Consider the following 23,941-nt stretch of genomic DNA (forward strand, 5'->3'; position numbering starts at 1 on the left):
AGCTAGCAAAGCAAATCACCGGAACTAAAGTCTCGATTGTAGACTAAAATAAGGGAAGAATCAAAGATTACTTCTACTTATTTGCACTACTTGTCTTGTTATTAGTAGCGTAGTCACATATAGCTTAGGGTAGCCAGTCATACATCTTTTATACTATGAATATAGAAAATTGTATGAAGTATATATGTTAACAATTATTTTTCATACATTATAAATCTTGAATATTCTTAACGAAATTTTTGATTTCGCAACTACTTGTTATACAATAGGAATGGATCTAGTTGTAGACAAAGTCACTAAATTTCAATATACATGTACTAACAAGATGAAAGAGGAAAGTCAAACATGTATTTACAAATTAAGAAATCTATCATAATGAGTTGACATATAACATATGGGCCATGCACAAAGATATTGGCAACCAAGTAATGAAATAAACAAGCTAATTCAATCTACAAGTGGGATTTGTTTTATCTTTTAACAAAGTAGGAAGAGGAGTCTTATGAGAAGCTTTCATAATTCATGCACAAATATTAAAGGATGTATAAGACGATAAATTCCAAAAACTTTTATAGGCACACATATACTATAACCTATTTAAGATCACAAAGTTAAAACATATTCATTTCTTTTCTTTAACGTAACTCTGTATTAATTCAAACTATGTCACATAAGTTTACTTATAGCACAAGTGATTCCCAAGGAAATATAATAGTTCACACTTCACACCACTCAAATTGTTAATATTTTTCACTATTTTTGTTACTTTTTTTTTTCTATTTCTAGAGAAAATAGTAAAAATTAAGGAAAAAGAGTGTCAACCTATTCATGGATGCCATAATGTAGTAGTTGTTGAGTTCTTCAAAGGTCAGACAAGCTCAAGAATACATCAACTATAGACTTGGTAATATACAAACAATCATGTTTTAAAAAAAAATTGTTTTTGTTCCTTCAAGAATTTCTCAAACTATAAATACTTCAATATGTTCCTAAAGTTATATCCATCAATTACTAAGAAAAAACCATAGTGTCTTTTGAGTCTCAAAATTAAGAATGGATTCCAAAGGCATCAATCTTTCAGCTCTTGCACTTTTTGCTTGCTTGATTTTATCATTTTCGTCATCTATTATTGCCTATCGAGCACCATATTGGCCATCGATCAAGTAGGTTACTATAGGCATACTTGTCCCTATGCCGAACACATTGTTCAAAATGTTGTAAACAGAGCCGTGTCTCGTAATCCAGGCATTGCTGCTGGACTTATTAGGTTACATTTTCACGATTGCTTTGTCAGGGTACGCACAAATTTAATGCTAACATTTTTATTTTCTTAATTTGATGATTGCATTATATTCTTATAACGGTTTCACATGTCCTGTACTTTAATTAGGGGTGTGATGCATCTGTGTTATTGGATGGACCAAATACCGAGAAGGAAGGTATTCCCAACAAGAACAGTTTACGAGGTTTTGAGGTGATTGATGCTGCAAAAGCTGCACTTGAGGCTGCATGCCCTGGAACTGTCTCGTGTGCAGACATTGTTGCCTTTGCTGCTCGGGACAGTTCTTACAAAGTTGGGAGAATATACTATGATGTCCAAACTGGACGTCGTGATGGTCGTGTTTCTATTGACTCTGAAACATTGACTAATCTTCCTTCTCCTTTCGTCAATGCCTCGGAACTCATCAAGAATTTTGCAAGTAAAGGTATGTCTGTTGATGAAATGGTGACCCTCTCTGGTGCGCATTCTATTGGCATTGCACATTGCGGTGTTTTTGCTAGCCGTTTGTATCCTCAAAACAATCAACAAAATCTTCCAATTGATCCTGAATACGCGGACTTCTTGAAGTCCATTTGTCCACCAGAAGCAATTACAAATGGGACGGGAGCTGCTAATCCCGCGAACCTTGATGCCCTGACACCAAACAGGTTGGATAACAGATATTACTTGGCTTTAAAGAGTCAAAAGGGACTTATGATTTCTGATCAAGCATTGTTGGAAAACCCGACAACAGCTAAATTGGTGAACTACAATGCTAGATTTGGTTCAGTTTGGTCAAGGAAGTTTGCAGCAGCAATGATTCATATGGGTACTTTGGATGTCCTGACAGGTCGAAATGGAGAGATTAGGAGGAACTGTCATTTCGTGAACTAACATCTCTATCTTTTTGCCTTTGTGAAAGTTTTCAGTATTATTTCAACTTCTCCATCCTATTCAATTTGCAAAAGATGGTCCAATTATTTCTTTTTTTTTTATAAATGAACTAAAATGAACTGAAACAAAATTAATACAAAACCTCCATTAACAAGGAGCTAAGATAGAAGAAGAGAAACTCTCATTGTTTGAGTTCAAAGACTAACTTTTACAATGCTGAAAAGTACTATTTATAGAATCTAACTTCTAATCAAACTAACTAACTAACTTGAAAGGAATTAGTTGTAACAAACAATACGAAAGGTCTATACTACCCTTGAGCATCTTAGTGAAATAACTAACTCCTTAACTACCTTACACTCATATCTCATCACTCCCCTTCAAGTTAGGTGGGACAAAAAATATTCAAGACACCTAACTTGGATAAGAGATATTCGTGTTGATACTTTGATATCCCTTTTGTCAATACATCTGCAGGCTGCTCTTGTGTAGGAAGGTAATTAACTTTGATCAAACCTTGTTGTAATCTTTCCCTTATAAAATGACAATCGATTTCAATATGCTTTGTCCTCTCATGATATACCGAATTTGCAGCAATTTGTATGGTAGCTTTACTATCACTATACACTTGAACTGGTAGCTGCACTTCAACTTCTATTTCTCTAAGTAATCTAAGTAACCAAATTAACTCTGACACAGTGGAGGCAAGGCTCCTATATTCAGCTTCAGCTGAGCTCTTGGAAACTATAGTTTGCTTCTTTGCCTTCCATGACACCAAAGAGTTCCCTACCTTAACCACATAGCCTGTTACTGATCTTCTGGTAAGTGGACAAGATGCCCAATTTGCATCACAAAATGTAGTAACTACTTCATTAGAAGAGCTAGGAAACAATAACCCCTGCCCAAGCTGTTTTTTCCTGATATCTCACTACTCTTAAGGCTGCATCCATGTGAGATTTCTTTGGCTGTTGTAGGAACTGACTTAGGTTCTGTGTGCTGAAAGACGAGTCTGGTCTTGTCCTGTTCAGATACAACAGTTTTCCAATTAATTTTTGATACATTGTCTGATCTACTAGAGCATCTTCAGGAGCTCCATGACTTTTCTCATGTTTATCATATAGTTTTGAGGTTAGTTTAACATTAACATCAATAGGAGTATATGCAGGCTTAGCTACTGACATCCCAACCTCAGCTGTAAGTTCCAAAGCATACTTTCTTTGATGCATCAATATCCCTTCTGCTGACCTAGTGAACTCAATGCCTAGAAAATATTTCAATTCACCTAAGTCCTTCATTTTAAAAGCCTGCTGCAATTCCAGTTTTTTCTTCTCTATGAACTTCAAGCTGCTGCCTGTAATCATCACATCATCCACATATACTAATACCACAACAATGCCTGCTTCTGACTTATTGACTAATAAGGAATGATCATATTGACTTTGTTTGAAGTTAAGAGTAGTAAGAGCTTCAGTCAGCTTATGGTTCCACTACCTTGGAGCCTGTTTGACCCCATTTAATGACTTTGTTAGTCTGCATACTTTCTCCCCTTGACTAACAAAGCCTTGAGGGAGCTGCATATAAATCTCATCATCAAGATCACCCTGCAAGAAGACATTGAACATATCCATTTGATGAATGTGCCAGTGTCTTGAAGCAGCTAAGGACACCACTGTCCTCACAGTCACCATATTCACAACAGGGGAAAAAGTTTCTTGATAGTCGATACCTTCCAGTTGACTATATCCCTTAGCAACTAGCCTTGCTTTAAACCTTTCTATCTCTCCTGTGGACTTGTATTTAATCTTGTAAACCCACCTACAACTAATAGGTTTCTTTCTTGGTGGTAGCTCAGTTATCTCCCAAAGTCTTATTATCTTCAAGGGCTTGGATCTCAGTTTTCATAGCATCTACCCACCTAGTGTCTATCACAGCCTCTGAATAGGTGGTAGGTTCTCTAACTGAAGATGTAGCAACAATGTATGACTGATAAGTAGGAGACATATGACCATAACTGATATAATTGCACACAGGATATTGCACTTTGGAATGTAATTTTGAGGAAACAAAATCTTTGAGCCATGTAGGAGTATTTTTAGTTCTGATAGATCTTCTGGGATCAGCTGGTATAACAGTTTCTGTGATTGCTGAAACTAGTTCCTCAACTGAATCAGAAACATCTGAAGAAACAATCTCAACATATGGTAACACAGATGAACCTTCAAGACAGGATAGTTCATCATTGATAGAACTAGGTGTGTGAAATAATTGAGTAATTGAGGTATCAAATAGAACAACTGAATCTGACAGTGTATTTTGAAACAATGAATGTTTTGCAGGCATCTTGATCTGTGAGAAAGGGAATAAATCTTCTCTAAATATAACATCTCTGCTAACAAAGAATTTCTTAGCAGTAAGATCAAATAAAACATAACCTTTTTGTGTCTCTGAATACCCCATATGAACTGCAGACTTAAATCTTGGCATCATTTTGTCATGTTCAACTAGATTTTTGGAAAGACACAGACATCCAATAGTTCTCAAGTGTGTCAATCTAGGTTTACTTCCATATAATCTTTCATAGGGACTTTGATAATTTAGAACACTACTAGGAACTCTATTAATGAGATATGCTGCAGCTAGAACACAATGCCCCCAATACTTTAATGGAATCTTACCCTGAAACCTCAATGCCCTTGTCACTTCTACTAAGTGTCTATGTTTCCTCTCAGCTACCCCATTATGCTGAGGGGTATAAGGACAAGACCTTTGATGAATAATACCCAACTCCTGAAACATTGTAGTATAAACTGAGTTTACAAACTCAGTACCATTGTCAGATCTTATCACCTTGACTTGTTTAGCAAATTGATTCTTAACATACTGCAGAAAAACCTTTAATGCCACACATACATCAAACTTGTGTTTAAGTAAGAAGAACCAAGTCATTCTAGAAAAATCATCAACAATGGTAAAGAAGTACTTATTGCCATCAAAAGTAGCTGTATTGTATGGACCCTAAAGATCAACATGAATCAAATCAAAGTTGTTACAACTCTTGATACTACTAGATGGAAAAGTAAGTCTAGTCTGTTTTGCATAGGGACATACTAAACATTTGGAGACCTTACACATACTATTGATATTCAAATCAAACATCTTAGCTAGTACTATAGATGACATATGTCCAAGCCATTGATGCCACAATTCCATATCAGAGGGGACTTGAGCTACTGTTAATGCAGTAATCTTTTCATCACCTCTAGAACTTTGTGTATGCATACACCCTGCTTCTTTACCAACCACTCTCACCTTCCCATTGTAAAGCTCCTAAAGAACACAGAAGTTAGGGAAGAATGTAACTGAACAATCAAGTTCCTTTGTCAACTTACTTACAGACACAAGTTACACTTGAATTCAGGTAAGTAAAATACATTTGAGATAACACTCCTGTCTGTTAAGGCACAAGAACCAACATGAGTAACCTGAGTAGTACCCCCATTAGGCAGATGTACAATTTTAGGAATCGGTAATTTTGACACAGAACCTTTTATAAACATGTCCATCTGAGAAACCATATGGTTTGTTGCACCAGAGTCTACAATCCACACTTCATTATTCTCAGAAACAAACAAGGATTTACCTATAGTGTGAGCAACAAAAGTAGTATTTCTCTCAGATGTTGCAGGGCTTTGGTTTTGTGTGAGACCTCTAAGAATATGGTCATATTGTTCCTTTGTGAATGTACAACCCTTCAGTAATTGTTTCACATCCATTTCTGCTTGACTTGTTGCTTTAAAAATGCTATTGCCATCCACTCTTCCATGCTCACTTTGTGCAATAGCAGACTTCAGATCCCATCCTGCTTCATGCACATTAGTATTCAAGCCATAAGAAAAATGAGCCTGACCTGAACCAGGATTGTTGGAACCTGAAGGAACACCACCTTGAACCTTCCTTTTGGACTTGAAATCAAGAGGATACCCTACAATTTTGTAGCAAAATTCTTTACTATGACCCTTACATTTACAGAAATCACAAATGAGAAGAGAGTTCCTTTTAAATCTTTGATTCACTCCTTGTAGAACCAACAGTAGATGATTTAGAGTACATGGCCATAGGATCCATACTCTCAGAACTCAGCCCCATATTGCTAATGTGTGAAATCACTTTTTGACTCTCATCCCCTACTACCATAGCATAAGCATGATTGACAGTTGGTAAGGGATTCATCATTAAAATTTGACTTCTAGCCTGATGATATGACTCATTAAGCCCCATTAAAAATTGATACAATTTTTGTCTGCTCAAGTGGTTTACAAACTCTTTCGACTTAGCACAATTACATCCAGGAGAAGGAACTACAACCTTAAACTCATCCCACAAGGTCTTGAGTCTGGTGTAATACATAGAAATAGAAGCAGTCCTTTGTTGTAGTGATACAATGGCTTTATGAAGACTATAGGTTCTCGAACCATCTACCCTGTCAAATATTTCCTTTAAATCACTCCAAACATGAGAAGCATTTGTAGCAAAAGCAATTCCACTCAGTAAACTCCTCGACACTGAGTTCATCAACCAGGACAGTACTACAACATTCACTCTCTCCCATTGTCCCCACAATTCTTCACTAAACATCTCTTTACTACAGGTTCCATAAATTAACCCCAGTTTATTGCGTCCTAACAATGCTAGTGTAATCGATCTATTCCATAGAGAGTAGTTCTTAATTCCAAGTAATTGAAACGAAATAAGATTTACTCCACTTAAATCTGTAGGACTAAGAAAAAGAGGATGATTGTAGTCAATACCTTAGCCAATTACAAAATTAGGTATCAACATTGATACACCTGTGTTTTCTCCATTGTTGCCTGGAATCGAGTCTGCATCTGTTCTTCCATTCGTCATCCTGATTCACTGCTGAACAACAATTGTTTGTGGAAGCTAATCACTCACCAATTATCTACAGATTTCACCCAATACTTTGTGTAAAACCTATAGACCACCTGATGAACTGATGTGTAACATCCGACAATTTGAAATAACTTGGAAAAAGCTTGAAATTGGAAATAGCCATTTTTGGAAAAATGTGAAAAATTTCAAATCTGAAAAATTTGGCCAAGTATGGAAAATAATGAGTTTTTGGCCAACTTTGAACAGTTATAACTCCTATCTCAGGATGATCTAGGTGTTGTTCCAGTTATGTTTGCAAAGTCCGTGGAATGATCTTTCCGACACCATAAAGTTTGATCGTTTCCGAGTTTGTATGAGCGAGTTATGCCCTTTGAAAGTTGGGCAGTTGGCAGGAAATCTGTCCGGAAATTTGTAAGGGTATTTTGGTCTTTTCCCTAGCCTTTTCTTTTGGATATATGTTAGTGTGTTAGACTGATTTTGATCAGTTTTCCTCATTTTAAAGAGTGAAAGTAAGGGTTGAGAGTGAAGAAGAAAAGAAGAGGAGAGAAAGGAGAAGAAGAAACAAGTTTTTGTCGAAGATCGTCGTGGATATCGTCGGGGGTGATCCCTTTTAGGTATGTGAGTTCATAGTGTTGGGTTTGTTCTTTCCCCCACATGCCAAGCTCGTTTATTTTCGAGAAAAGATTGATTATATTTGATTGAAGTTGTTGGTTGGAATTGTTGAAGTTGTAGTTGTGTTGTGTTGTAGTTCTTGTTGGTTTGGTGTGTGTTTCCGGTGGTGTTTATGAGTTAAATCTATGTTATATAGAGAGGTTTTGATGATCCTAAGTGTTTGGGGAATGAAGGTTTGAAATTTAGAAGGTTTAGAGTTGGAGAAATAAAGGAGAAAAGTCAAGTTTTCGGGGAAAAAAGGTGGGGCGTCGCGCCTGTTAGCGCGTCCCAAGAAAGACTCTGAACTTTCCCCCTTGGGGCGGCGCACCTCTCAGAGCGCCAGCAGGCCATCTCTGAAGTTTTTGGCTTGGCGCTCCGCGCCTCTCAGAGCGCCAAGTTTTCCCATTCTTTCCCCACTTTCTCATGCATGTTCATAGGTATTGTACCTATGTTTTATAGTTTTTTTGACACTCCAAGGCATGTCTAAACATCAAGAACTCATCCATAACATGTGATCAAACACCTTGAATTCATAATTTCGATTCAAGGAAAGTTAGTTTCCAAGTCAAGTGAAGTTAAGGGTTGAGTCTATAAGTTCAAGAAGGGAGTCAAACAAGTTTTAAAGTTAAGTCATGAGTCTTTATTGAATGTTTAACTTCATTATTGAGGCTCAAGGGTTCTAAGTCAAGTAAAGAATTAAGAGTTTCAAGTTAAGTCAAGTTTCAAGTTAAGTTAAGTTAAGAGTTTCAAGCCAAGCTAAGAGTTTCAAGTTGAGTAAAGAGTTTAAAGTCGAGTCCATTTCTCGAAAGTTATTAGGGAATTATGTATTTCCCAAAGAGTTTTTTTTAAATGTTTTTACATTTCAGTAAGAAAGGAACATTGATTTCCAAGAGAGCCTTTGGGCTAAGTTTGAGTAATTATCTCAAATAAAGAAAAATGTGTTTAAAACACTTATGAGCTAAGTATTTTTGGGAGTAGTCTTGAGCACCGAATTGGAGACACGAGTTCCTATAAACTCAACTCTCCATAAGAGCCATGTAGCCAATATGGGAGCTAACGGGTCATACTTTTTAGATGAATTCGTAAAGTTAAGCTAGTGGATCCACTTGGTAAAGTTAGCTTCCTATATCACGGCAAGGTATAGGATGGTCCTCGGGCAACGTGAGGTAAAACGTTGTATCATTAGCTTCCTATATCACGACAAGGTATAGGATGGCCCTCGGGCAACGTGAGGTAAAATGTTGTATCATTAGCTTCCTATATCACGGAAAGGTATAGGATGGTCCTCGGACAACGTGAGGTAAAACGTTATATCACCACTAGGGTTCATAGTGGTGATTGTCGGTGAAAGAGTCTCCCACTAAAGTTATATTACTTTTATATAAGTAAAGTTGAGTTGTTATTGTTTTATCTTTAGCAAAGCTAAGTTGTTTACACTGTTTCGCAAGCTTTATATATTGCATGTGTCTTATTGCTTTATATATTGAGTTCAGTTATTCATGAGTTGAACAGAGCCAAGGTAAGAGTTCCTTTGTACTATTTTCAAGCTTGAGTTGTGGTTTAGCTTTCCAGCTCGCATACTCGTACATTCAATGTACTGATGCCAGTTGGCCTGCATCTTATTATGATGCAGACACAGGTACCCAGGGCCAGCATTCGGTTCACCGTTGATCCAGTTGAGTACTTCAGAGTCAGTGCTGAGCCTCTTTGCATTCCGGAGGACTCGGTTATTTTGTTCTCTCAAGTTTTGTTTTATGAAGATGTCGTGGGGCCTGTCCCAGCATCCCTCTCAGTATTTTAGAGGCTTCATAGACAGTCAGTCAGTTGGTTTGGAGTCTCTCATCTATGTATATATGTAAATATTCTATTTTGAGACTTGAGTTGCCTTTTTGGCCAGATGTTATTTTAAGCAGGTTGTCTTAAAAAAACCTTGCATTGCATTGAGTTATTCCGCTGAGTTAAAAAGGCCAGGCTAAGGGTTCGCTTGGGGGCCAGCAATGGTCTTCGAGTGCCAGTCGCGTCCAGGGTGTAGGCTCGGGGCGTGACATGATGGATTGATGGATCTGTGAATCTGTAACTCGATCCTATAATCCTCAATCGAAATTGCCTATCACAGTAATCACTGTGTGTGGCTCTAATACCATGAACTAAAATGAACTGAAACAAAATTAATACAAAACCTCCATTAACAAGGAGCTAAGATAGAAAAAGAGAAACTCTCATTGTTTGAGTTCAAAGACTAACTTTTACAATGCTGAAAAGTTGTAACATCCGGTAAGTTGAAATAACTATAGAGAAGCTGGAAATCGGAAATAGTCATTTTTGGAAGGAATTCAAAATCTGGAAATTTGGTTAAGTGTGGGAAATCAGTGAGTTTTGTCCAACTTTGAGCAGTCATAACTCCTAGCTCAGGATGAGCTAGGAGTAGTTCCAGTTATTTTTGGAAATCCCTTGGAATTATCTTTCCAACGCCGTCGAGTTTGCTCGATTCTGAGTTCGTATGAGCGAGTTATGCCCTTTGAAAGTTGGACAGTTGGCAAGGAATCTGTCCGGAAATTTTAAGGGCATTTTGGTCTTTTCCCTAGTCATTTCTTTTGGGGCTATATTGTTGTGTTAGGCTTATTTTTGGATCATTTTGGTCCCTTTTTAAAAGAGTGAGAGCTAGGGCTTGAGAGTGAAGAAGAGAAGAAGAAGAGAAGAAGAGGAGAAATAGGAGATCAAGCAAGTTTCCGTCGTGGATATCGTCGGGGGTGATCCCCACTAGGTATGTGAGTTCTTAGTGTTGGGTTGATCCTTTCCCCCACACACCAAACTCAGTTTTATTATTGAGAAAAGATTAGATATGTTGTTGAAGTTGTTGGGTTGTGTTGTTGATGTTGTTGATTGTGTTGTTGAAGTTCTTGTTGGTTGTGGGACATGATTTGGTTGTGTGTTTGAGTTGAATCTCTTGTATGTTGAGGGATTTTATGATCCTTAGTGTTTGGGGTTGAGTCCATTGAAGTTAGGGTGGTTTAGAGTTGGGAAAAAGAGGGACAAAAGTTGGATTTTCTGGGCAAGGGGATAGCGCGTCGCGCCTGCCAGCGCGCCCCAAAAGGGACTCTGAAGTCCAGCCTTTGGGGCGGCGCGCCTAGCAGAGCGCCAATGACGCCTAGTTTCCCCTTTCATTTCACCCTTTCTCATACATGTTCCTTGGTATTGTACCTATGTTTTATAGTTGTTTCCAACACTTTAAGGTACATTTAGACATCCCGAACTCATCCATAAACATGTGATCATATATCTTGAATCCATAGTTCAATTCAAGGCAAGTTAGGATTGAAGTTAAGGGAAGTTAGAGTCAAGTCAAGCAAAGTTAAGAAACAAGTCCTTAAAACTTTTCAAGAGTCGTTATTGAACGTTTTAACTTCGTTTCAAGTTTCAAGTCAAGCAAGAGTATAGAGTTTCAAGTTAAGTCAAGAGCATAAAGTTGAGTCCATTTCTCAAAAGCTATTAGGGAACTAAGTATTCCCAAAGAGGTTTGTAAATGTTTTACATTTGAGTAAGAGGGGAGCCATGTTTTCCAAAAGAGCCTTTGGGCTAAGTTTTGAGTAATTATCTCAATTAAAGAAAGATGTGTTTAAAAGACACTTATGAGCCAAAGTATTTTTGGGAGTAGTATTGAGCACTGAATTGGGGACACAGGTTCATATTAACTCAACTCTCCATAAGAACCATACGCCAACATGGGACTTGACGTATCATTCTTTTTAGATGATCACGTAAGATTAAGCTAGTGGATCCACTAAGCAAAAGTAAGGTCCTATATCACGGCAAGGTATAGAATGGTCCTTGGGCAACGTGAGGTAAAACGTTGTACCACCACTAGGGCTCATGGTGGTGGTTGTCGGTTAAAGAATCTCCCACTAAAGTTATATTACTTTTATATAAGTAAAGTTGAGTCGTTATTGTTTTATCACTAACGAGCTAAGTTGTTTACACTATTTTGCAAGCTTTATATATTGCATGTGTCTTATTGCTTTATATATTGAGTTCAGTTATTCATGAGTCGAACAGAGCCAAGGTAAGTGTTCTCTTGTACTCTTTTCAAGCTTAAGTTGTGGTTTAGCTTTCCATCTCGCATACTCGTACATTCAATGTACTGATGCCAGTTGGCCTGCATCTTATTATGATGCAGATACAGGTACCCCGGATCAGCATCCTGCACGTCGTTGATCCAGCTGAGCACTTCAGAGTCAGTGGTGAGCCTCCTTGCTTTCCGGAGGACTCGGTTGTTTTGCATTCTTAAGTTTTGTTTTATTAGGATGTTGTGGGGTCTGTCCCAACATTTATCTCAGTACTTTAGAGGCTTCATAGACAGTCAGTTAGTTAGGTTTGAGTCTCTCATCTATGTATATATTTAAATATTCTATTTTGGGACTCAAGTTGCCTTTTTGGCCAGATTTTATCAGTTAGGTTGTTTTAAAACCTTGCATTGCATTGAGTTATGCTGTCGAATTAAGTTTCCACTGAGTTAAGAAAGCCAGGCCAAGGGTTCGCTTAGGGGCCAGCAATGGTCTTCGAGTGCCGGCCACGTCCAAGTTGTAGTCTCAGGGCGTAACAAAAGTACTATTTATAGAATCTAACTTCTAATCAAACTAACTAACTAACTTGAAAGGAATTTGTTGTAACAAACAATACAAAAGGTCTATACTACCCTTGAGCATCTTAGTGAAATAACTAACTCCTTAACTACCTTGCACTCATATCTCATCAATAAATGATTCATGCAGTTTTTGTTTGAACAAAAATTAGAAGCAAACCATTTTCTTTCTAAATCTATCATGTCAAATCATTATAAGCAAACACTTATAACATGTCGCAAGGCATCTAATCATGAAATATTACTGCAGAATTTTGTCGCTGCAATGCAACCCAAAACTGAGGTCAAGCTAAATGACACGTTTATGTATTGTGCCTATAGAGATTCATAAACTAGCAAACTCACTCAAAGTGTATCTTGAAACCTCTGCTATCAGATACAAGAATACAACTAGCATATTGAGGATTACCAAGTATATATATTATGATTTTAGTTTCACTTGAAACAATGTTGAACATTATAAAAAAATTAAACGAAAAAAAAGAACAATACAACTATATACTTTTTATCAAGAATATTATAGGATTTTTAATTAAACATCTCAAATCTTCATATTAATAAATAAAGTTTTTCCATCAACATCCAATATGATGTACTACAAACAAATGTCTAACCTCTTATTAAATAGAACTAATCCTTACTCTTATAAACAATAATATTATTATATAAATTTATACGCTTAATGCCTTTTAAGAGTATGCACTAAACATAAATAGTATACAAGAACCAAAAAAAGGAAATTCAAAATTAATTACTATTTTTGTGTATATGTTTATATATTTAAGGACCTCTTATTATAATTGTTTTTGGGCCACTAATTTTATTGAGACGCTTTGTAATGGATACAAAACTGTTCAAATACATGTCGATACACATGTCAGTGATCTTTGTAAAAGTTTTTTGTGTCACCGAATGACACCTGAACTCTAGTTATAGTATTACTTTGATAAATATGTGAGCTGATAATATTGTGGACATGCGTACTTTGGATGTCTTAATAGGTCCATAGAGTTTATGCGATATCGGAGTTCAGTGTTCGTCGGAGCTAAATAGCTTGGTTCGCCGGAGTTATCGTCACAACGATGTGAGTATGGTTCATGATTTGGAAGTAGTGGGATGGGGTTTTGTTAGTGACAGATTTCAGAGATGGAGTAGTGGGCTGGGGTTTTGCTAGTGACTGATTTCAAAGCTAAATAGCTTTCTTATACGTCGGGGGTTTGCGTCGGTGAGTGGTGAAAGTTTTATTGTTGTTCGACGGAGCTTAGAACTCACTGGTTGAGTCGTGGTGAAAGATTCATTATTGTTCGACGGAGCTTAGAGCTCACTGGTTGGGTTCTGTTTTCGTCGGAGTAGTGGGCTGGGGTTTTGTTTGCTAGTGACGGGTGGTGGAAGGTGATCAGTGAGCTTTCCCAGAAAACCATTGATCATTCATTTTTTGAATTAAAAAAAAAATCTAAAAATTACCCAGCTCTTTACTTACTTTGGCATCAAGTAAAAGTTTATGTAAACAAAGTCACTAAATTTCAAAATACAAGTACTAAAAAGATAAAAGTCAAACATGTATTTACAAATTAAGAAAGCTATCATAATGAGTTGACATATAACATAAGGGCCATGCACAAAGATACTGGCAACCAACTAATGAAATAAACAAGCTAATTCAATCTCCAAGTGGGATTTGTTTTACCTTTTAACTAAGTAGCTAATGAAATAAACAAGCTAATTCAAACTCCAAGTGGGATTTGTTTTACCTTTTAACTAAGTAGAAAGGATGTTTTACCTTTTAACTAAGTAGCTAATGAAATAAACAAGCTAATTCAATCTCCAAGTGGGATTTGTTTTACCTTTTAACTAAGTAGCTAATGAAATAAACAAGCTAATTCAATCTCCAAGTGGGATTTGTTTTACCTTTTAACTAAGTAGAAAGGATGTGTAAGGCGCTGTATTTAATTAAGATCACAAGGTTAAAAGATATTCGTTTCTTTTCATAAACTCTGTTTCTTTTCGGGTTTTTTTTACTCTCCGTAGGAGCTCCCACCCCTTTTTGCTCCCTTGGTGACTCGAATTCGCAACTTTCGGGTTGGAAGTGAGGGGTGCTTACCATCCGAGCAACTCCTTCTCGTCTCATAAACTCTATTTCAATTCAAACTACTTCACATAAATTTAATTATAGCACAAGTGATTCCCAAGGAAATAGAATAGTTCACACTTCACACCACTCAAATTGTTAATCTTTTTTTCTATTTTTGTTACTTTTTTTTTTCTATTTCTAGAGCAACTAGTAAAAATTATGAAAAAAGAGTGTCAACCTATTCATGGATGCCATAATGTAGTAGTTGTTGAGTTTTTCAAAGGTCAGACAAGCTCAAGAATACATCAACAATGTACATTTGGTATTATATACAAACAATCATGTTTTAAAAAGAATTGTTTTGTTCCTTAAAGAATTTCTCAAACTATAAATACTTCAATATGTTCCTAAAGTTATATCCATCAATTACTAAGAAAAAACCATAGTGTCTTTTGAGTCAAAATTAAGAATGGATTCCAAAGGCATCAACCTTTCAGCTCTTGCACTTTTTGCTTGCCTCATTTTATCATTTTCATCGTCCATTCTTGCTTATCGAACACCATATTGGCCATCGATTAAAGTAGGTTACTATAGATATACTTGTCCCTATGCCGAACATATTGTTCAAAATGTTGTAAACAGAGCCGTCTCTCGTAATCCAGGCATTGCTGCTGGCCTTATCAGGTTACATTTCCACGATTGCTTTGTCAGGGTACGCACAAATTTAATGCTAACATTTTTATTTTCTTAATTTGATGATTGCATTATATTCTTATAACGGTTTCACATGTCCTGTACTTTAATTAGGGGTGTGATGCATCTGTGTTATTGGATGGACCAAATACCGAGAAGGAAGGTATTCCCAACAAGAACAGTTTACGAGGTTTTGAGGTGATTGATGCTGCAAAAGCTGCACTTGAGGCTGCATGCCCTGGAACTGTCTCGTGTGCAGACATCGTTGCCTTTGCTGCTCGGGACAGTTCTTTCAAAGTTGGGAGAATATACTATGATGTCCAAGCTGGACGTCGTGATGGTCGTGTTTCTATTGACTCTGAAACATTGACTAATCTTCCTTCTCCTTTCGTCAATGCCACGGAACTCATCAAGAATTTTGCAAGGAAAGGTATGTCGGTTGATGAAATGGTGACCCTTTCTGGCGCGCATTCCATTGGTATTGCACATTGCGGGGTTTTTGCTAGCCGTTTGTACCCTCAAAACAATCAACAAAATCTTCCAATTGATCCTGAATACGCGGACTTCTTGAAGTCCATTTGTCCACCAGAAGCACTTACAAATGGGACGGGAGCTGCTAATCCCGCGAGCCTTGATGCCCTGACACCAAACAGGTTGGATAACAGATATTACTTGGCTTTAAAGAGTCAAAAGGGACTTATGATTTCAGATCAGGCATTGATGACAAACCCGACAACAGCTAAATTGGTGAACTACAATGCTAGATTTGGTTCAGTTTGGTCAAGGAAGTTTGCAGCAGCAATGATTCATATGGGTACCTTGGATGTCCTCACAGGTCGAAATGGAGAGATCAGAAGGAACTGTCATTTCGCCAACTAACATCTCTATCATTTGCCTTTGACAAAGTTTTCAGTATTATTCTTTCAACTTCTCCATCCTATTCAATTTGCAAGGATAGTCCAATTATTTCTGTTTTTTTCTTATTTACAATGTTTGTTCAATTGTATTTATTTCCCCCCAATATATGTCTGTTGATTGAAAAGATTTTCTAAAAATATATTTTTATAAATGATTCATGCAGTTTATGTTTGAACAAAAATTAGAAGCAGACCATTTTCTTTCTAAATCTATCATGTCAAATCATTATAAGCAAACACTTCTAGCATGTTGCGAGGCACTAAGCATGAAATATGACTGCAGAATTTTGTCGCTGCAATGCAACCCAAAACTGAGGCCAAGCTAAATGACTCGTTTATGTATTATGCCTATAGAGATTCATAAACTGGCAAACTCACTCACAGTGTATCTTGAAACCTCTGCTATCAGATACAAGAATACAACTAGCATATCGTGGATTACCAAGTATATATATATATAATGATTTTAGTTTCACTTGAAACAATGTTGAACATTATAAAAAAATAAAACGAAAAAAAGAAAAAGGAAGAACAATGCAACTAAATACTTTTTATCAAGAGTATTTTAGAATTTTTAATTAAGCAATTCAAATCTTCATATTAATAAATAAAGTTTTCGCATCAATATCCAATGTGATACTACAAACAAATGTCTAACCTCTTATTAAATAGAACTAATCCTTACTCTTATAAACATTAATATTATTATATAAATTTATACGCTTAATGCCTTTTTAAGAGTATGCACTAAACATAAGTAGTATACAAGAACCAAAAAAAGGAAATTCAAAATTAATTAATATTTTGTGCATATGTTTATATATTTAAGGACCTCTTATTATAATTGTTTTTAGGCCACTAATTTTATTGAGACGCCTTTGTAATGGTTACAAAACTGTTCAAATACATGTCGATGCATATGACAATGATCTTTTTAAAAGTCTTTTATGTCACCGAATGACACCTGAACTCTAGTTATAGTATTACTTTGATAAATATGCAAACTGATAATATTGTGCCACATGCATACTTTGGATGTCCTGACATGTCAAAATGAGGGATTAAAACCTGATCAGTCATTTCGTAAACTATTTAACATTTCTATATTTTGTCTTCGAGAAAGTTTTCAGTATTATTTCAACTTATCCATGCTATTCTATTTGCAAGTATGATTCAATTATATATTTTATCCCAATGTTTGTCTTATTAATCGAAAGTATACTTTTTTTTGAATAATTCTTTTATAAATGATTCATCCAGCTTATGCTGGAACAAAAATTAAAAGAAGAGCATCATCTTTTTATATCTATCATGTCAAATCATAAAAATAATAATTAATCTAGATATAGAAGCGTACTTGAATCTATGAGAATAAAATGAAATTCTTTGATTAAAATAGAGGGAGTATTATTAAACTCATAAGATATGCAAAACTCAATTGCAAGTAACTTATCGTTCTAATTTCTAGATCTAGGAAGAAATGCTGGGTCCAGATGCACGAAAGGATGCGTAGGAAGATTGAGAAACTGAACAATGGAGTGACAGAATATTTTGAAATGAATCTCACTCGTTGTACTGTTTAGGAAACTTTTCAAATACATGCTGGTACTGGGCATGTGCATGAGAGATTTTTCTAAAATAGTCTTTTCTTGTCTGTCAAACAAAGGGGAATCGCCAAGGCAACAATTCCTTCTAACTTAATCAGTATTCACAATGTAGTCCTAAGAGTTTCAAGAGTTTTGGTTAGGGGGAGAATTTGTGGGACACAAGTGACATGTTATCACTTGTGTGAACCTCCTTGTATTCCAAGTGAATTGGTTGAGGTTATTTCTTTTGTACTTTCATGTTTATATAGTGGATTGCTTATCTCCTTTGTGGATGCATGTAGGTCGATTGACCGAACCACTTTAAATCTTTGTGTCTTTTGGTACATTTCTCGTTTGTCTTCTTACTCATGGTCCTTCAAGATTTGCTTTGCTAGCTTCCGCATGACACCTAATTATTTCGATCCTAACATTCTTAAGCTAAAAGTGGGAAGAATCAAGATTATTTCTTGTTTATAGAATAGTTTGTGGACAAATTAAAGTGACTAATAAAAAAATTCAGAATACGTTGACTAACAAGATGTATGAGGAAGTCAAACCTGTATTTACAAAATAAGAAAGCTATTATAATGAGTTGACATATAACAAATGGGCATTGCACAAAGATACTGGCAACCAACTAATGAAATAAACAAGCTAATTCAATCTACAAGTTGGGGTTTTTTTAATCCAGTACTATGGCACAAAATATTGTGCACTCAAAAAAGAAAATTAAAAAAACAGAAATTTACCTTAGTTAGGTTCTCTCACGCACAATAATACTCCCTCCGTTTCAGTTTATGTAACACAATTTGTTTTTAGTTTGTTCTAAATAAAAACATATTTCTAAAAGTATGCATTTCTTTCTTAAACTTCATGTCGATTCAGAGTACTCTATCCCATAACCTGGAACGGAGGGAGAGATTAGTAATACTAATCTTCCATTCCTATGACTCTTATGAGCACAATTTCACTCTTACTTACATTCCATTCACAGTAATTGATAACTATGGAATTTTTCAAAGGTCAGACAATTAGCTTAAGAATACTTCAGCTATAGAGTTAGTGCTAAATTAGAGGTACTCATGTTTTCAATTATTGTTCCTTCAACGAATTTCTCAAACTATAAATACCCCCAATGTGTTCATAAATCATATCCATCACTTGATTAATTAGAGAGCCAATTAATTAAGAAAAGATCAATATGGATTGCAAAGGCATCAACCTTTCAGCTCTTGCACTTTTTTCTTGCCTCATTTTATCATTTTCATCGTCTATTCTTGCTTATCGAACACCATATTGGCCATCTATTAAAGTAGGTTACTATAGATATACTTGTCCCTATGCCGAACATATTGTTCAAAATGTTGTAAACAGAGCCGTCTCTCGTAATCCAGGCATTGCTGCTGGCCTTATCAGGTTACATTTTCATGATTGCTTTGTCAGGGTACGTACAAATTTAATCTTAATATTTTTATTTTGTTAACTTGATGATTAGATTATCTTATAACGATAATGTGTCCTGTACTTTAATTAGGGGTGTGATGCATCTGTGTTATTGGATGGACCAAACTCCGAGAAGGAAGGTATTCCCAACAAGAACAGTTTAAGAGGTTTTGAGGTAATTGATGCTGCAAAAGCTGCACTTGAAGCTGCATGCCCTGGAGTCGTTTCGTGTGCAGACATCGTTGCCTTTGCTGCTCGGGACAGTTCTTTCAAAGTTGGGAGAATATACTATGATGTCCAAGCAGGACGTCGTGATGGTCGTGTTTCTATTGACTCTGAAACATTGACTAATCTTCCTTCTCCTTTTGTCAATGCCTCGGAACTCATCAAGAATTTTGCAAGTAAAGGTATGTCTGTTGATGAAATGGTGACCCTCTCTGGTGCGCATTCTATTGGCATTGCACATTGCGGTGTTTTTGCTAGCCGTTTGTACCCTCAAAACAATCAACAAAATCTTCCAATTGATCCTGAATACGCAGACTTCTTGAAGTCCATTTGTCCACCAGAAGCACTTACAAATGGGACGGGAGCTGCTAATCCCGCGAGCCTTGATGCCCTGACACCAAACAGGTTGGATAACAGATATTACTTGGCTTTAAAGAGTCAAAAGGGACTTATGATTTCTGATCAGGCATTGTTGGAAAACCCGACAACAGCTAAATTGGTGAACTACAATGCTAGATTTGGTTCAATTTGGTCAAGGAAGTTTGCAGCTGCAATGATCCACATGGGAACTTTGGATGTCCTGACAGGTCGAAACGGAGAGATCAGGAAGAACTGTCATTTCGTGAACTAACCTCTCTATCTTTTGCCTTTGAGAAGGTATTGAGTATTATTTCAACTTCTCCATCCTATTCAAGCTGCAAGGATGGTTTAATGCGCGTCCAATTGGTTTTGCTTTTTTCTTCACATTGTTTGTTCAGTTGAATTGTATTTGATTTTCTCCCAATGTTTGTCCAATTGACTGAAAGATTTTTTTTGAATATTTTTTTATAAACAGAAAATGGTCAAAAATGTCCTTAAACTATGTGAAATTGAACAAACATAGCATACATTGTTATTCAGATTTGTATAACATTGAGACAAGTTCAATCTCAAGCTATAAAAGATCCATCTCCTGGAATAGTTTGATGCATATACAAATTTGAGAGAAGATGAAGAGATCGGAAAAAGCATAAAAGCTAACAAAAATAGGTAAAATAGGCTCAAAATTGTTGTATTACACCACACGATGACAGGTTAATAATATGTATTCAATAAACATAGTTTTACTTGAATATATATGTTCAATATATAGGTACAAAATCTAAGTTATGGTATTTAAATGAAACCTTTTTCATAAATTTGAGATAATATCATTGTATTCCGCCTAATGATCTATTTTAATGGAAGCTTGTAGCCTTTTGATTGATCTTTTGATACAAACATACTTGTTGTAATGCAGTAATGATGATTTTGATGATCAACAAACCTACTAAAGGGACTTGGTACGGATTAAGGTTGTAATAACTGAATCTTGTCTCGTGTTAGTGGAGTTGTTGGTGAAGTCCTACAATTAGTCTAAATTATTTCCGTCTTTGAGCAAGAAGGTTTCCAGATAAACATCTTGTGTTCCTTTACGCTAAGATGTGTAGATTGTTCTTAGACACTTAGTGGATCGACACAAGCAATCAATACTCCAACTTTTTAGAGAAGTATGGCAATAACAACACCTCTAGATCCAGAATCCTTCATCAGGTCCTACTCCGAGTCAAAACAATCTTGGGGCACAAATTTAGTTCAACGGAATGTAGTTGGAGTTGGAACATTGTTTGTCTTGTCACGGAAGCCTACAAACTCAACTCAGAAGCACCATGGTAATGTGAACCAATCCAGTAGACAATGAATGGAAGCTTACAGACGGGAACTACTTACCTAATTGAGGCAAAGCTGGAGCTGGGGACATGATGAAAATGATTGACAGGATGCAAATCCCTACCTTTCGAATCAGGGCAAAGAAAAACTCAGGATGGCACTTTGACCCTCCTTAGTTCACTCATTTAGGAACATCTTGAAGGTTGTTGAACCAGGTTAGACGCCCCATTTTCAATACATGATTTGCAAGAGTAATTACAATTATACTAGTAATCTTATGTCTGTAGTTGAAGCTAATTATACAAACTCTATCTGGTCTGCTATTTTTTTTTTCCAATAACACATATGAACTTCATGAATCATTTATAAAATTATTCAAAAAAATATATGTCAATCATTAATTAGGCAAACATTGGGGGGAAATCAAATACAATTCAATTGAACAAACAATGTGAAGAAAAAATAACAATTGGACACGCATTGAACCATCCTTGCAGCTTGAATAGGATGGAGAAGCTGAAATAATACCGAAAAATTTCTCAAAGGCAAGTGATAGAGATGTTAGTTCACGAAATGACAGTTCCTCCTAATCTCTCCGTTTCGACCTGTCAGGACATCCAAAGTACCCATGTGAATCATTGCTGCTGCAAACTTCCTAGACCAAAGGGAACCAAATCTAGCATTGTAGTTCACCAATCTAGCAGTTGTTGGGTTTGCCATCAATGCCTGATCCGAAATCATAAGTCCCTTTTGACTCTTTAAAGCCAAGTAGTATCTGTTATCCAACCTGTTTGGTGTCAGGGCATCAAGGTTCGCGGGATTAGCAGCTCCCGTCCCATTTGTAAGTGCTTCTGGTGGACAAATGGACTTCAAGAAGTCTGCGTATTCAGGATCAATTGGAAGATTTTGTTGATTGTTTTGAGGGTACAAACGGCTAGCAAAAACACCGCAATGTGCAATACCAATGGAATGCGCGCCAGAGAGAGTCACCATTTCATCAACCGACATACCTTTCCTTGCAAAACTCTTGATGAGTTCCGTGGCATTGACAAAAGGAGAAGGAAGATTAGTCAATGTTTCAGAGTCAATAGAAACACGACCATCACGACGTCCAGCTTGGACATCATAGTATATTCTCCCAACTTTGTAGGAACTGTCCCGAGCAGCAAATGCAACTATATCTGCACACGAAACGACTCCAGGGCATGCAGCTTCAAGTGCAGCTTTTGCAGCATCAATTACCTCAAAACCTCTTAAACTGTTCTTGTTGGGAATACCTTCCTTCTCGGAGTTTGGTCCATCCAATAACACAGATGCATCACACCCCTAATTAAAGTACAGGACACATTATCGTTATAAGATAATCTAATCATCAAGTTAACAAAATAAAAATATTAAGATTAAATTTGTACGTACCCTGACAAAGCAATCATGAAAATGTAACCTGATAAGGCCAGCAGCAATGCCTGGATTACGAGAGATGGCTATGTTTACAAAATGCTGAACAATGTTTTCGGCATAGGGACAAGTATATCTATAGTATCCTACTTTAATTGATGGCCAATATGGTGTTCGATAAGCAAGAATAGACGATGAAAATGACAAAATGAGGCAAGCAAAAAGTGCAAGATTTATGCCTTTGGAATCCATTTGAGATTTCAAAGACAGTATGCTGTTTTCTTAGTAATTGGATTTTCTCAGTTGATGGATATAACTTAGGAACAAATTGATGTATTTATAGTTTGAGAATTTCTTGAAGAAGTCTATAATTACAAAACGTGCTAGGTTGTATATTACCAACTGTTTGAACTGTTCTTGAGCTTGTCTGACCTTTCAAAAATTCCATGTACAACTACCATCTTATGCCAATTGTCATCCATGAAATAAACAGTACTTCATTTAATTCGCTATGGAGTTTAAGAAACGTAGAAATGAAGAGACTTTCAAAATTTGTGGTCTTAAACATGTTATAAACCTTTTAGAATTTGTACCCTTAATAATGTTATTACATTTATGTGATTATAATTGAAGTTTTTCATTAAGCATAAATTGCAAATATATATGTCGAGAAGCTAATAAAGTCGCGGACCCTAGTGAGTCTTTTTGTAACTCCTAACAGCAACTTCATATAAGGCTAAAGGTCCAATCCAACTAGACAAGAGCCAAATACCTTCTATAAGGATCAAATACGGCGAAGGCAATTTTTAGTTGCAAGGATTGGAATGTATGTGTCTTATGCTTTGGTTCCCCTTCCCTCTTCTTGTAAAAAGTAAATTGTTTTTAGATCTAGAAATGTGACATTCTTTCTGGAACGGATGGAAAATAAAAGTGTCTCACAAATTGAAATAAAGAGACATTTGACTGCAAATAGGATAGCCAGAAAAAAAAACCCCCACTTGGAGATTGAATTAGCTTGTTTTATTCATTAGTTGGTTGCCATTACATAGGACTTTCCCTATACTTGTATTTTATCTTGTTAGTATTAGTCTAAAAACTCCAATCTTCCTATTTTATTACAAGTAGTGTAATAAAATAGAATAATCTTGGTTCTTTTCATTTGGTAAGATTTAAATAAGAAGAAAAACTATCAAGTAGATTATATACTTTTGGTATATACGTGCAAAGTGCATAATTTAATAATAAGCTATATAAAGTATGTAGGTTCCCTCAATCATTGTCTTCTATACTATTTTCAGAGTGCTCAACTAAGGATGTTGTTTGATACGATAGAAAATGTTTTTCTGAAAAATAAGTGATTACTGGTTCTACAATTGAAATGACAGTCATTTAGAGAGTGTATATGAGTTATTTTGAATTCTTCAAAAAGTGAACAGTTTCCAAGTGGACTTTAGTATAACCATTGTTGAGATGTAATGAACTCATATTGTATTGAAATGAACAATTGGAATTACACGTACAAATATAAGAGTTCGTCATTACAATTACTCCAAACTAGTAACA

General features: G+C 36.1%; 3 protein-coding genes and 1 pseudogene across 3 annotated transcripts; 3 read left to right on the forward strand and 1 right to left on the reverse strand.

The window, feature by feature from the left end:
- The first annotated feature begins 1,053 nt into the window (after window positions 1–1,053).
- Window positions 1,054–2,155, forward strand: LOC125835879 (peroxidase 5-like; annotated as a pseudogene).
- Window positions 2,156–14,896: 12,741 nt separating this feature from the next.
- LOC125835878 (peroxidase 5-like) lies at window positions 14,897–15,999 on the forward strand. Its single transcript, XM_049514977.1, has 2 exons — window positions 14,897–15,139; window positions 15,235–15,999. The coding sequence occupies exons 1-2, from the start codon at window positions 14,897–14,899 to the stop codon at window positions 15,997–15,999; spliced, it is 1,008 nt and encodes a 335-aa protein (XP_049370934.1).
- Window positions 16,000–18,824: 2,825 nt separating this feature from the next.
- Window positions 18,825–19,922, forward strand: LOC125835887 (peroxidase 5-like). Its single transcript, XM_049514984.1, has 2 exons — window positions 18,825–19,067; window positions 19,158–19,922. Exons 1-2 carry the CDS (start codon window positions 18,825–18,827, stop codon window positions 19,920–19,922), a joined length of 1,008 nt encoding a protein of 335 aa, XP_049370941.1.
- Window positions 19,923–21,342: 1,420 nt separating this feature from the next.
- On the reverse strand, window positions 21,343–22,645 carry LOC125835853 (peroxidase 5-like). Its single transcript, XM_049514956.1, has 2 exons — window positions 22,397–22,645; window positions 21,343–22,306 (listed from the first exon to the last, which is right to left on the reverse strand). The coding sequence occupies exons 1-2, from the start codon at window positions 22,628–22,630 to the stop codon at window positions 21,542–21,544; spliced, it is 999 nt and encodes a 332-aa protein (XP_049370913.1). The 5' UTR covers window positions 22,631–22,645; the 3' UTR covers window positions 21,343–21,541.
- Window positions 22,646–23,941: the final 1,296 nt, after the last annotated feature.

Source organism: Solanum verrucosum, unplaced genomic scaffold (assembly GCF_900185275.1).
Source record: "Solanum verrucosum unplaced genomic scaffold, falcon-dt-bn FXZP01000128.1, whole genome shotgun sequence".
Classification (NCBI taxonomy): Eukaryota; Viridiplantae; Streptophyta; class Magnoliopsida; order Solanales; family Solanaceae; genus Solanum; species Solanum verrucosum.

What these genes read in the sequence shown, in the direction of transcription:
- LOC125835887 (XM_049514984.1), top strand. Translation starts at nt 18,825, where the DNA reads ATGGATTGCAAAGGCATCAACCTTTCAGCTCTTGCACTTTTTTCTTGC. An exon ending in TTCATGATTGCTTTGTCAGG is followed by an intron (nt 19,068 to 19,157) that starts GTACGTACAAAT and finishes TACTTTAATTAG; the next exon opens with GGGTGTGATGCATCTGTGTT.
- LOC125835878 (XM_049514977.1), top strand. Translation starts at nt 14,897, where the DNA reads ATGGATTCCAAAGGCATCAACCTTTCAGCTCTTGCACTTTTTGCTTGC. An exon ending in TCCACGATTGCTTTGTCAGG is followed by an intron (nt 15,140 to 15,234) that starts GTACGCACAAAT and finishes TACTTTAATTAG; the next exon opens with GGGTGTGATGCATCTGTGTT.
- LOC125835853 (XM_049514956.1), bottom strand. Translation starts at nt 22,630, where the DNA reads ATGGATTCCAAAGGCATAAATCTTGCACTTTTTGCTTGCCTCATTTTG. An exon ending in TTCATGATTGCTTTGTCAGG is followed by an intron (nt 22,307 to 22,396) that starts GTACGTACAAAT and finishes TACTTTAATTAG; the next exon opens with GGGTGTGATGCATCTGTGTT.